The 13042-nt window shown below is 42.0% G+C and overlaps 1 protein-coding gene across 2 annotated transcripts; it reads right to left on the reverse strand.

The window, feature by feature from the left end:
• Positions 1-4565: 4565 nt before the first annotated feature.
• On the reverse strand, positions 4566-12708 carry pcdh18a (protocadherin 18a). 2 transcript variants are annotated; one of them, XM_079337087.1, is made up of 4 exons: positions 9749-12708; positions 9009-9097; positions 8243-8415; positions 4566-6383 (listed from the first exon to the last, which is right to left on the reverse strand). In XM_079337087.1, exons 1-4 carry the CDS (start codon positions 12236-12238, stop codon positions 5560-5562), a joined length of 3576 nt encoding a protein of 1191 aa, XP_079193213.1. In that variant the 5' UTR covers positions 12239-12708; the 3' UTR covers positions 4566-5559. The 2 variants fall into 2 exon arrangements, with proteins under 2 accessions (XP_079193213.1, XP_079193214.1); XM_079337088.1 differs by having other exon boundaries at positions 4567-6383; positions 9009-9064.
• Between the last annotated feature and the right edge of the window lie 334 nt (positions 12709-13042).

The following is a 13042-nucleotide window of genomic DNA, read 5'->3' on the forward strand; positions in this document are numbered from 1 at the left end:
ATGGACAGCCACAAATGGAAAGAAGATGAGAGAGTGCAAAATATGGAGGTATAGAGATGAGGCTATATGCAGGTTTGAAAATGATCATGAGTCAAAGGCAAGTGAGACAGACAGACAAATAAATGAAAGGTGGATTTGTTAAGACAATAAGAAGCTGGAGTTCATATTTCAACATCATATCAGTGTCACTGCTGCCTGTGTGCAAAATTAATTATCTGAGTTGTAATAAATGGGCACTGCCGGATATCTCACCCGATGTGTTTCTTTCTATTACACACACCATTACCCCTATGTCAAAGAAATCTCTTGTTTCTTAAAGATCATTTATCATCTATTGCCAATCTACATTGGAAATGACGCACACTTTTGATGCTTTTGGATTTTTTTTTTTTTTTCACTTGTCTTATTACCAAGGAACAAATTGCTGCAAGCTTTGATAAGTTTGTTGGCATCTTGGAAAACATAGTGCTTTTGCTTGGTGCTCTAGATTTGTATAGGACACGGGTGATATCACTCTTGCATCTTAATCTAAAGTACAGCTAGCAGCCTGCTAGCTTAGTAAAGCATAAAAACTGCACACATGGGAAAACAGCTTGACTGACATTCAAAATGAGTTTATTTGTGAGTTTGAGAGGTTTTGGTGTGCAGATTGTTACATTGGAACTGTGTTCAGCCTTATTGCTAAGCTAAAGCTACAGCTAATATGTTGCTTTAGAAGAGAAAGTGTTATCATGTTTCAGGGAAAGTTTGGTATTTTCTAAGTGGGGTTATATGAGGCACTTGTAAACAGTAGATGACGTTCAGCTCAGCCTCCTTATTGGAGAAACCAGCTGGAGTGCTGGCATGAAAGCTTGGCTATACTGACTGTGACTCTTGATGGAATCAGATGTCTCTCAACTAGAAGGTTGGGGCTTCAATCCCAAAGTTCTGCAGCCACATACCCGATGTGTCTTTGGGTAAGACGTCTAACCCCAAATTGCTCCCTCTGCTCCGTATGCACTGTGTGAATGGGATTAGTTAATATTGATGACCACTTTAAATAGCATGTTCTGCCATTAGTTAGTGACTGGGTTTGATAAGTCAGTGTGACCTGAGGTGTAAAATTGCATTGAGTAGTCAGAGGGCAAGAAACGCACATTACAAGCTAAAGTCCATTCACCATACCATACAATAATTAGCAATTTTTTAATGAAAAAATTGCCCAGAATCAATGACAACCTAAGTGTAAGGTTTATATAGAATTCTTTAAGCGCTCAATTTTACCTTTAGCAAGCCACTTTGTTTGGGCACTACTTCGGCATGTCAAATACTTGTTCTTCCTCCTGCAGTGCACTTATCAGATCCGATGGCGTCAGAGAGACAACACATACAAACTCAAAAAATAGTAATTTCTTACAGCAACAATGACAAGATGTTTACTGTGGAAACAAAAGGATATGGACTGGAGTTTACACAGAAGAAACTTTTTTACAGGATACCTGCTGTTGCAAGTACATAAACTTTGACCCCCATGCCGACAAACCTGAAGAGATACAAGTAGGACCAGGGACTGCAAATCAGAACCTTTCTGAATCAATAGACATCATCAGCATCATTATCAACCTTTTTTAAGCCATGACAATAATTAAGGTTTCCCTCATTTACTATAGTGATAGATATAAAAAATCACAACAATAATTAAAACTTTTAAACCAAGCAAAATTATAAAAAGATGACTCAATCTGTCCAAGGTGAATTATTATTTTTTTAATCTTAAGAGGTTTTTTTTTAAAGATTTCTCGTGTTTGAAGCAAAAAAAAGGTAAAAGCAGGACGAACCAGCAGGACTTGAAGCATGAGACAGAGTGAACTGTTGTGGGTCCAGTGGACCAGTTCAAAATAGATGTTAAAAAAACTGGAGTAGAGCCAATACGGTATTTATCTATAAAATCAATGGATTTTTATTACACCTATGTGCAAGTGGAGACCAACCAACTTTGTTATATATATTTCAATGAGGAGTTTTATAGGGATCTCTGGATATAGATCTAAGAACAAAGTAATAAACTGAGACTCACTCACAGATTTGAGGGGGGAAGTAGGAGCATGTCTGTAGATTACATCACCATAATCTAGAACTGATAGAGATACTGCATCAAAAACACTTAACATTAACTACAGTTAATAGGGAAGTTAGATCAGTGTCTGGAGAAGAAACAGTTTTTCTAACAAAGCTGATGAGGCTGTCAATACAATATTTGTTTGGAAATGTTTCACCAAGCCAAGTGTGGATATGAGTAGGCTGTCAAAAGCAACATCTCTGGCGCAGTAAAAAAGGCATTTCTTTTGTTTGGCTGCTATTAATTATACACGTTAAAGGCTGTTAAGTGCATTCTGAAGGATATTGAAAGAAAGTTATCATTTCTTAACAGCTGCAATAGAGTCAGATAAATAATAGTGCCCTCTGCGTTCAGATGCATATCACAGACAGTTTTGCAGTATGGAAGGCTATGTTATTGATACAAGCTGTTGGCTCACAGCGCTCTCAGATGAAACAACAGAATTTTTGGAACTGTGACACATCAATGTCGCCTCTCCTTTATCGACCAATCATAATCAAGAAGGGAAATACTTATATCAGCTTTGTCAATAACAATAACAAACAACTAGGACAACAATCCTTTTGCACTGTTTTCGTGTTTAAAATATTATTAATTCCAATATAAAGCACACACAGTAAAACAAACCAGTCATTACAGAGGGAATCAAGGTTAACATTTGTAATCTAACAACAAAACGTACCACGAAGAAGCCCTCTGAAACTGAAAATGCTTTAGTGTACTAGGGCCCTTAATTGTAAAGACACTAGGGCCCTGAACTGCCCCCTGTGAAACACATTTCGTTAATGGTAGGAACTGTAATCTAATTTTTCAAGAATTTCCACACTGTCTGACATCTGTCAGAAAGGTATTTCTGAAACCATTTACAATCAGTGGAGTCATAGACAATATTCTAGACAGTCTTAGTAAGAGGACCATGATAAACCGTATCAAAAGCCTTTGACAAGTCAATAAAAACACCCGCAGCTCACACATGACTGCAGTCGGCATCAATTACAAGCCAAGGATCCCTGCCATACTGAACGCCAGTCTCTTGTGCACCATCTTTCATTTTCATATATTGCATTGGGAAACCCCAACTGATGAATGGGGATATGTCTTCAAAATTTTTAGCTCACGATTATTTAATTCTTTAATGATATGACCTATGGTCTGCACAATGTGTTTAATTATTAAAAGAGGAAAAATAAGCTTGGATATACAATTACAACCATTACTGTGATGTGTCAGCCAGATAATTCGTTTTAAACACGGGTTGCTTAATTTGTTCCCAAACACGGCTTCACTGATATCAAAATTCACAATTAATTGGCACCCTATAGGTGCTAGGTGGAAGAACAAGTATTAGATCCACTGAAGTACAAAAACAAAGTTACTCACTGAAAATCAAGCACTGACATTTTTTAGACATGGTGTACATGTTCATTGTCATTCATAGTTTTCTTTGTTTTTCATTGTTATTCTTTCTGTACTTTATACGATCTCACTTTAGAAATACTGAATAATCCCTTTTAATTTTAAGCTTCAAGCGTTGTACCCAAATGGCAAAGTATTTAATTCAAGCGGTACAAGCCTGCATTTTGATTTAAATATTGTAGATTGTTCATTTTCTCATGTCTGGTTCATAAAAGTCTGAGCTGATTTCGCGGCTAGCATGCTTTTATAGTTTCCCTCACTCATACACAGCTAATCCTTGCTATTTATTGAGGCATGGCCTCTTTAATGATGAAGACAAATGAGCTCATTATCAGGTGTTTGCTTGTGCGTGTAAGAGTGTGTTTTTGTGTGGGACTTCATGTGCACATGAAAAAAGCCACTCTCCTGCAGGCTCTGATGTGTGTTTATAAAAGTGTGTGATTGTGTGAGTGTTTGTGTGTGATAAGTACTTGTGAGTATGTGTATGCTAATTCTAACCTTTACCTTGTTAAGGCTGTCTCATGAGGTTAATTGCTTCATTTAGCCTTAGTTGTTGAATGTTCCCTCTTTAACACTTAACAATCTTCGGTTTCTTTCTTGACTGGGTGTGGGCAGGCATACTTTTTTTTTTGTGTTCTTGCCGATGAGAGTATCATCCTGTGAAACACTCATGATCGCTGCCATTATAGCAGGGAAAGGGGAAGGGCCTACCCTCTATTTAATGGTAATTATATTAGGGGTTCATATGGCGCAGTGTACAGTTGCATGCATTTATTTTTTCATTATTTGAAGCTATTTTCAGTTGTTGTTCATTTGTTAAGTATATGAGTGTGAAGCTTTCATGAACATGAAACAATGAGAGAAAGTGTTCCCACTATGAAAAGTAGTTATATTATTATGATTATTATAGCTTAATTATAATTTCATCTAAAGAGATAATTTAGGAATAAATTCATAGCTTATGGTGTATTTATTAGCATGTTAATGTGCATGTGAGTCATTCATGTAAATTGTGAAATAATGAGTTTGAGACAGGAGGGTAGGGTAGAGGAAGTTGTCTGAAATCATGTAGCAGATTATAGCTGTGCATACCAAGTAGGTTGCAGTTCTGATACTGGACATTAGGGGGTGCTTAAAGACAGGGGGCAAATGAATACAGGAATCCATGCAATACAAAGAAGAATTGTCAAACATCAGTGAAACTTTTTCAGACAGAACATTTTCTATGAATCCCTCCAACTTTATTTTTCATCCAATGGTCACACTGTCACCATACAAAACGAACTTCCAACTTGAAACCGCATAGGAATGTGACTTTTTTGATATGCACATAATTCCAATAACAAAATTAAATACAATTATTTTATAAAATAAACAGAGCAGAGGGGAAAAAAAGACACGTTAAGTAATATTAAGACATGCAGTGACAAATATAAAAAATAGACATTTTCTTTATTTTTCTGTACAAACATACATGGACACATATAAATATATAGAAGTAAAAAAGAGTGTATTTTTAAAATACAAAGGTCAAATTGTACAGTTACATTCCATTTTAACAAAACATGAAACAGAGCACAATATTCAAGTGAGTTTGCCTTTTTCCACAGACACTGTACATATTGTACACTGTAATAGCAGAAATCAGATCACACAACTGTTGGTTTCTCCCCGTGGAGTCTGTTCACGCCGCTGTAAACATTACAATGAAGAAAGGAGTACAGTTTCTGTTGGAGAATTTCCTTTTGAAATCTCTCAGATGAATTTCACAGAAAAATGTAATAACAACTGAGCAATCTGTTCTTCGAGCGCTCGCTTTGATGCCTTTAAGTCACCTCAATCACAACTTCAGTGCATGATATTACCTTCTCTGAGTCTCTCAGCACTGAGCAGAGAAAGAGGTTATTTGGTAAAATATACAAGACAAGCATTACAGTGAACAAGAAACAGTCTTAATAAAGTTTATATATGTTGGCACAAAGAACAAGCAGTTGCCAGGATGATGTGAAATGTGGAAGCATGCTTTGCCTTCTCTCGTTTTATCTCTAATTCTGTCTGACGTCCTGCAGCAGTTTGTTGATCTCATGAACCAGCTCGCTAGCATCCATGTTGGCCTCCTGGCGGCTCTCGCTGCGCTTGGCACTCTGGTGACCCTGATGGAAGACCCCATCAAAGTCATCTTCCTCAAAATTCTCTGGGATTTCCTCCATGGCTGGCAGCCATTTGAGGTGTGGTGGCTGTACATTGGTGGAGGTGGAACTGGAGGTGGATGAAGAAGATGAGGAAACGTGATTGGCTGCCACAGATCCATTTCCAGGATTTAAATAGTGGGTATTGGCTGCCCATGCGGCAACTCCTGGTGGGTAAGCAGAACCTTTCCCACCTGGCAGCAACCCTCTCCGGTTGTCCTGAGGAACCGCATTGTTACTATGGTTACCAGCAATGTTTCCATTACGCGTGCTTCCTCTCTCAGTGGTTGATGAGGATGAAGGTGGGCTTGTTTCAGTGCATTCTGTGTATGAGTCTACATTAGGTGGGAGGAGGCGCTGGAATACAGAGTTCATCTCTGTGAGGAGGGAGCCAGCCCCTCCTCCAGATGCACAAGCATCACTTCCTCCTCCTGCAACAACTCCGCCGACCCCCGCCTCTTCGCCAGGCTCTTTGCCAAAAGTGGAGAAACTCTTACGACGCTCCGAGTCCACAGAGGACTGGTCATCGTCTGTCACCGGGGGCTGCTGAGAGGACTCCTCCCCGGGGATGTACATGTTGTTGCGATAGTCGGAGGAAAAAGCCGGTGATGAGAGGGGGGGCATCCAGCACTGGTCAGAGTGTCCCAGGATGCGGCATTCATCCGTGCACAGTCTCATTGCTAAAACAGAATAAAGGAGATAAAGGAGATTTTAGATAAAGTCAATCGCCAGTTAAGCTGCAGGAAAGTTGTTTCAATATAAACTTAACATAAAACAGAATAACACAAATAGAGACTCCCTGCAAAACCAAAACCTGGGACTTTCAAAACTCTTTAGACAAGTTATGTGTGATGATAATCTGTTTTGCTGGGGTGCAAAAAAACCAAAACAAATATACTCGTATAATAAAAGCCATAACCTATGTGTTAAGCTTGGAATGAATCCTGGAGTCGGTGACAAACCACTCTTATTTAGTCAGCACATGAACACTCCATGTACAAACCATATTAAATATTCAGTATGGTAGTGCTTTAGTCTTTCATTAATATCAAAATTACAGCCCAGCTGGGACATGATTTGTTTACTCTCCCAATCTCTTCCTATTCCTGCACGGAAGACCAGATTGGTGACATTTACAGCTAACGGCATTCATATCCAGGTAACACACAGTACGAAAAGAGCCATAGGAACTAGATAATGAACTAATAACTGTAAGTTGCCACCCAAATAGCATGACAGATAGTTGTTGATGTAATAATTGGCTGCTGTGCCAAGCATGTCCACATCTCTCGAATACAGAGCTGAGGCAAGGATTTCCTTGTTCCATCGTATCCAGCATGAATAGCCAAATTTGCCCATCTAAATAGAAAAATCTAAACAAATTAAATCTATTGAAGAGAAACAGGGATAATCCTCCCCCTTGGCCCATTATCTCCTTCCTCTCTCCCCTGTTCATATTAGCATAAAAGATACAGGAAGGGAAGGGGAGGGAAGCAGGTTTGCAACACCTCCAAGTCTATCTCAAAGGGAGAAGAAAAGGCAACACAGAAAGGCTGCCCATGTCCAACACTACCCCTCCCTTAGTCCATCTCAATAAAGATAGAGAATACATGAACAGGTACAGAGAAAGAAAGAAAAGAGATGCTGAGGAGCTTTTAGGCATGAAGGAAGGAGTGAGAGAGGGACAGAGTATATGCACGAGTGAGTTAGAGAGGGAGACAGAGAGAGAGAATAACATCATTCTAAAAGCAATTACTATGAATTCTCCTCAGTTCAGACATGAAAGTGCACCACTGTCACTCACCAAGTGGGGGGGGGGGGGGGGAGAGAAAAGAAAAAGAAAAAGGGGAAAATACAGCACACTGAGACGCATACCGATGAGTGACAGGCGACTCATCTCCGCTCCAGGGAGGGTTTTACAGACACGACTCTAACTTAGGGGCAGATAACACACACACACACACACACACCCATAACCACACACACACACACGCACATATAGCCACACGCAGTAACACAAACAGCCAGACACACTGTAACCTCTCTCAGTGTGATAATGAGCGTGGAAATGAGGGCTGTGAGGAAGAATGGAGCTGAGTATAATAGTGATTATGTTGGCAACAGGGTAAATGGAATGGCTGTATAGGCAGGTGTACAGATAAATAATGGTCCATGGTGTGGTACTGTCCATGGTGCTGGATTTGTCAGACAGGAGATACATTAGAGAGCAGGGTTAGGCCAGGTCAAATCACTGCTAATTCACTTGTGGGTAGCCTCAGAGTCTGAGTTGGGGGTTTTTTTCTTCAAACCCAGACACAAACCATGAACAACATATGACTTGAGGACTATCCAAGATTTGATCAAGCAGAAGGGAGGAACATTTAGCTGATGTGATGATTGATTGTGAGGGTCTAAACTAAGATGAGCCAATTTTGCTGATAAATGCGTAAAAAACGTTTAAAATCCGGTCAATTTTTTTGCTGGAAAGAAAAAAAAACTGAGGGCAGAGAATGGGCAGGCGACGTCACTGCGAGCTTACCTGGGTGGAGTCGATGATGCATTTCAAGTTGTATCAGATCAGAAAAGCCCTCCCCCAGCAGCAGTCTGTCCACGGGGGATTCCCGCCCCATATCACAGTCACTGTCCCCCGCCTCGCTGTCCCCACGGCCACTGTCCTTCAGGCTGAACTTGTCCATGTCTTGTAATGCATACCTAAGCGAAAGGTTAAAAAAACATTACAAACTCATGCTAATCAATCGGTCAGAGATATTGTTTCTGCATCAAAGGGCACTGCAAATTCAAGTGTGGAAATGATGTGTTTATACAACTTAAAGCTGCCTCATGAATCCTTCAAATCTCACCCCTTATTCATCACTACAGTCAATAAATCTATCACAACAGCCACTACATGTAGGGGCATCAATAAATCTGTAATCTGTAAAATCATAAGATCATATATCATGATGAGAGTAATGATGGATGTACACTTTACAATTTCATTTTTTTTTTTTTTTTTTGAGAAGTACCAACAAGATTGTTGTGACATTTAGACAAATGATCTGTATACTTCTGAACTGAATGACTTGGTATGATAGAAAACTTGAAAATGAATAAAAAAAAAACATTGAAACGCCATCAAACCATGATCTTCAAACAACCAACCAAACTGACAGAAAACAGTTCACAACAGGTTGTTGTCACATGTAATACACAATGAACATTGAGGGACTTGAGAAATAAACAAAGGGTAATATTTTTTTTAGGGCAGGTTTGGGAGGGAAAACTGAGGGATAGGGGTAAATTACCTGTAGCTGCGGGAGTATTTGTTGCCACGGAAACTGGGTCTGGGCTGGTACTGGCCCTGATGGAGCATGGACAGAAGCTGTGAGACTTGCTACATCCAAAAATAACAAAACAAACAAAAGAACAAAACAAAAAGGAAAAAAAAAACAGAAAAGGGGGGATGAATAACAGATGGGAAATTAAGGAAGGAGAAAAAAAAACAGACAACACAGAAGACAAAATAATGGATGAGTAAACACAAAATGGATGATGGAGAGGCTGCTAAAAATGGATGAGACAAAATGGATGATGTTAAAACCAAAAATGGGGAGAATTCTAGATGACTATGGAGACGTATGACTGAGGGATGAGTAATGGTTATGATGGAAGTAATGACGACAGGGTGTAAACAAGGTAAAGACAAAGACACATCTATAATCATCGACAGTTTTAATGAGAGTCCGTCTGAACTACAGGGCAGTGTTGATTAAGTCACTGTCACATAACGAGATGAGTTAATTTGTTTGAACTGAGACAGCTGTGTGAAGATGAAAAGGCTTGTGTGTGTGTGTGTGTGTGTGTGTGTGTGTGTGTGTGTGTGTGTTTGTCAGAGAGAGAGAGAAAGAGAGAGAGAGAGAGAGAGAGAGAGAGAGAGAGAGAGACAGAGTGAGAGAGAGAATTTGGAAAGGGGCTCAGGGAACACATTTAATTTTTTTTTAAATGATTTTCTTTCGTGTGTGCGTGTGTGCGTTTGTGTGCTCACCTCCACTGGGGGAGTTGCGTGTGCCAGTTCCAGTGCGAAGCTCTCTGGAATGTGATTGGATGAGATGGTCACTAGGCTGTTTAGAGACTGGTGGCTGTGGTGATTCTGCCTGCTCCCAATCTGAGCCCGGTCCATGGGGGGTGTGGACGAAGGTGATCTGTGGTGCGCTCTGATAGGCAGTGTACCATTCACTGTGGGAACCAGGGTGATATCACCTTTGTGGATTTGACGGGAGGGTTTCTTGGGGTGGTGCGAATGGGTCAGTTCGGTCACCCGGCAGTTGTAAGAGTTTCTTGTGTCTTTCTTCTCCCGGCTACAGTGAGCAGCAAACACCACCATGATGACCAGGAGCAAGGCGCAGATAGCCACCAAAGTGATGATGATTATCAGGGATGAATCAAGAGTAGACTCTCCCTGATCCCTTAACTGGACATGGTTCTCTAAGTTCTCATAAAGGGTAAGCTTAAGCACTGCCTTAGCACTGAGGCTCTCCCTGCCCTGATCGCGTACCACGACTGTCAGCTCGGCATGCTCGTGGGGAAAGTTCTCCAAGCTTGCATTGGCATGTATCTCACACGTTCTGGGATCAATAAGGAAGAAGCCCTCTTCATTGCCGCTGACGAGAGAGCAAATGAGCTCAGCGTTGACCCCCGTGTCGCGGTCAGTTGCCCTGACCATGGTTACCAAATGTCCAGCCTCTGTGAACTTGGATGCAGGAACGTCAGCGGTGAAGTTCCACAGCTGGGGGACTACAATTACGGGAGGATTGTCGTTCTCATCCAGAATATTCAACACGACTGTGGCATTGCTTAGAAGTGGTGGTTTTCCTGCATCTTTAGCTTGAACAACAAAGGAGATACGACTCACATCCTCGCGATCAAATGTTCTCAGGGCATAGATGGCGCCATTAGAGGGGTCAATGGTTACATAGGTTGAGATGGAGCTCCCATGAACAGAGTTCTCCAGTACAGAGTAGCTCACCTGTCCATTGGCGTCAAGATCAGGATCAGTGGCTAAGATGGAAGTCAGATATGCTCCTGGCGCATTGTTTTCTGATTTAAAAATCTCATATCGACCCTTTTCAAAACGTGGCGGGTTGTCGTTCTCATCAGTCACATGCACGGTGAAATGTTTGACAGTTGAGAGGCTTGGGGTCCCCTTATCCTCTGCCACCACTGTCAGACTGAACTCTGACCTCTTCTCTCGGTCTAAAGACACATTAGTCAAAATCATGTAGTTGTTCTCGTACGTCTTCTGCAGTTTGAAGTATCCTTGGCCGTGAAGTTTACACTCTACTTCTCCATTCAGCGCAGAGTCCAAGTCCTCCACCCTCACCAAAGCTACAAACGTGTCCAAAGGAGAAGCCTCAGATATATAAGCTGCATCTCCATTCCCCTGTGAGGACATGAGGTTGATGCTTATGTCTGGTTTGTTGTCGTTCACGTCCACCACTTTCACCAGGATCTTGCAGTGAGCTGGCATGGAGTTTGGACCCATGTCTTGCGCTTGAACATCAATATCATAAGAGTTTACAGTCTCATAGTCCACACGCCTGATGAGAGTCAGGTGACCGCTGTCGGGGTTAATTTTGAACGTCTCCATTATTTTGGGCGACACGTGACTGCTGAACGAGTAGACTATTTTGGCATTTGTCCCGTCGTCCGCGTCAGTGGCGTTTAAGTCCATTAGCATAGTGCCAACAGGTGAGTTTTCTGGGAGGTTTATGACATATGACGACTTGTCAAAAACTGGGCTGTTGTCATTTGAATCAGCAACATTGATTTTGAGTAGGGTTGAACCAGTTCTCGGGGGAACGCCCCTATCAGAGGCCGTGTACTGAAGTTCATAACCGGAGCGCATCTCTCGGTCCAGCTCCCTGAGCACCACAAGCTCTGCGTATTTGGCACCGTCAGTCCTGGACTGGATGTCAATCTTGAAGAAGTTGTTGGGCTCTAAGGCATATGTGTAGAGTGAGTTCTCTCCGACGTCGGGGTCCGTGGCACTGTCCAGGGGAATGCGCGCTCCCACGGCCGCGCTCTCGGAGATCTCAATGGGGATGACGGCACGGGCAAACTGGGGTGCGTTGTCGTTGATGTCTAACACCTCCACCTCGACGTGAAATAGCTGCAGGTGCTCAGTGGGGAGTGTCAGCACATCAAATTGAATGGAACAGTTCAGATTCTTTTCGCAGAGTTTCTCACGGTCAATTCTGGTCCTGATGCTGATTTCGCCGTCCTGCTCGCGCAACGCGAGGAAGGACGAGCTCCCTCTTTGCATTGCTCTAAAGCGGAGCGACACTGAGCTTGGAAGTTTTGCCACAACATCAGCCACATCGTCTCTCAAACGGGCGATTACTGTGCCAACCTTCTGTTCCTCGTAAATCTGATATTTCAATGTCTTACCGAAGACGTGATGTGTTGCCAGCGCCAAAAGAGCAAAAACTTTCCACATTCTTGTCAGTGGTAGTCCTTTCATTCCTCTTGTTTGCATTTTGTGTAAGCAACAAATGGATCTTAAAAAGCTCCAAAGGCAGTATTGGTCGATACCAGCTTTAACTTACTATGGGCTGTGCTCCGTCAATCATCAGATGCATCGCTTTGTCAGCGGAGCAGAGAAAAACAAAAAACAAAAAAACAAAAACATCCGACAGTTAAATAAAAGCTGCCTAAAGTTGCATTTATGCCCATAAAAGCATCCAAATGTCCATCTATCTGTCCTTTCCTGTCAGGCAGATCTGTTGCGCGCATCCAGTGTGCGGTAGAAGCAGCTATATGCAACTAAAATATGTGCGCCTTTCTCCCTCTCCTCGCTGTGTCTGGTCCGTGCGCCGTGCACTCTCCTTCTCTCCCTCTCTCTCGTTTGAGGTGCCTCTGCACATAGACTTGCCCAAAATAACCCGCCTCCAACCAACTAGTAGTACACCAGCCCCGGCCCCCCCTTTTCACAACCTGAGGAAGACAAACGCTTCTTAAATCAAAAGCTGGCTGGTGGCCACTCAAAGTCCAGAGGAGAAGAGAAGGGGGCGAAAGAGGGGAGGAAAAAGAGAAAGTGGGGGATAAAAACCCCGCCCCGTGAGGTTCACTGTGCCCACTTTTCTGAGTAACGACCATACCCCTACAATGGACAGGAGGGAAAATAAACTGAAGAAGAAAACATTCATTCAAGCTTACCCTGCCATGTTTCATTCCTATAAAAACCAAAGGAAGGTTTACGAGTTCCTCGCTTCGGGTCTGTTCTCTCCAGACTACATGGAAGCACGGATAGTCTAAATTATCCTTTGACAGATCTAAGACA

This window comes from Symphodus melops (assembly GCF_947650265.1).
Source record: "Symphodus melops genome assembly, chromosome: 2".
NCBI classification, from domain to species: Eukaryota; Metazoa; Chordata; class Actinopteri; order Labriformes; family Labridae; genus Symphodus; species Symphodus melops.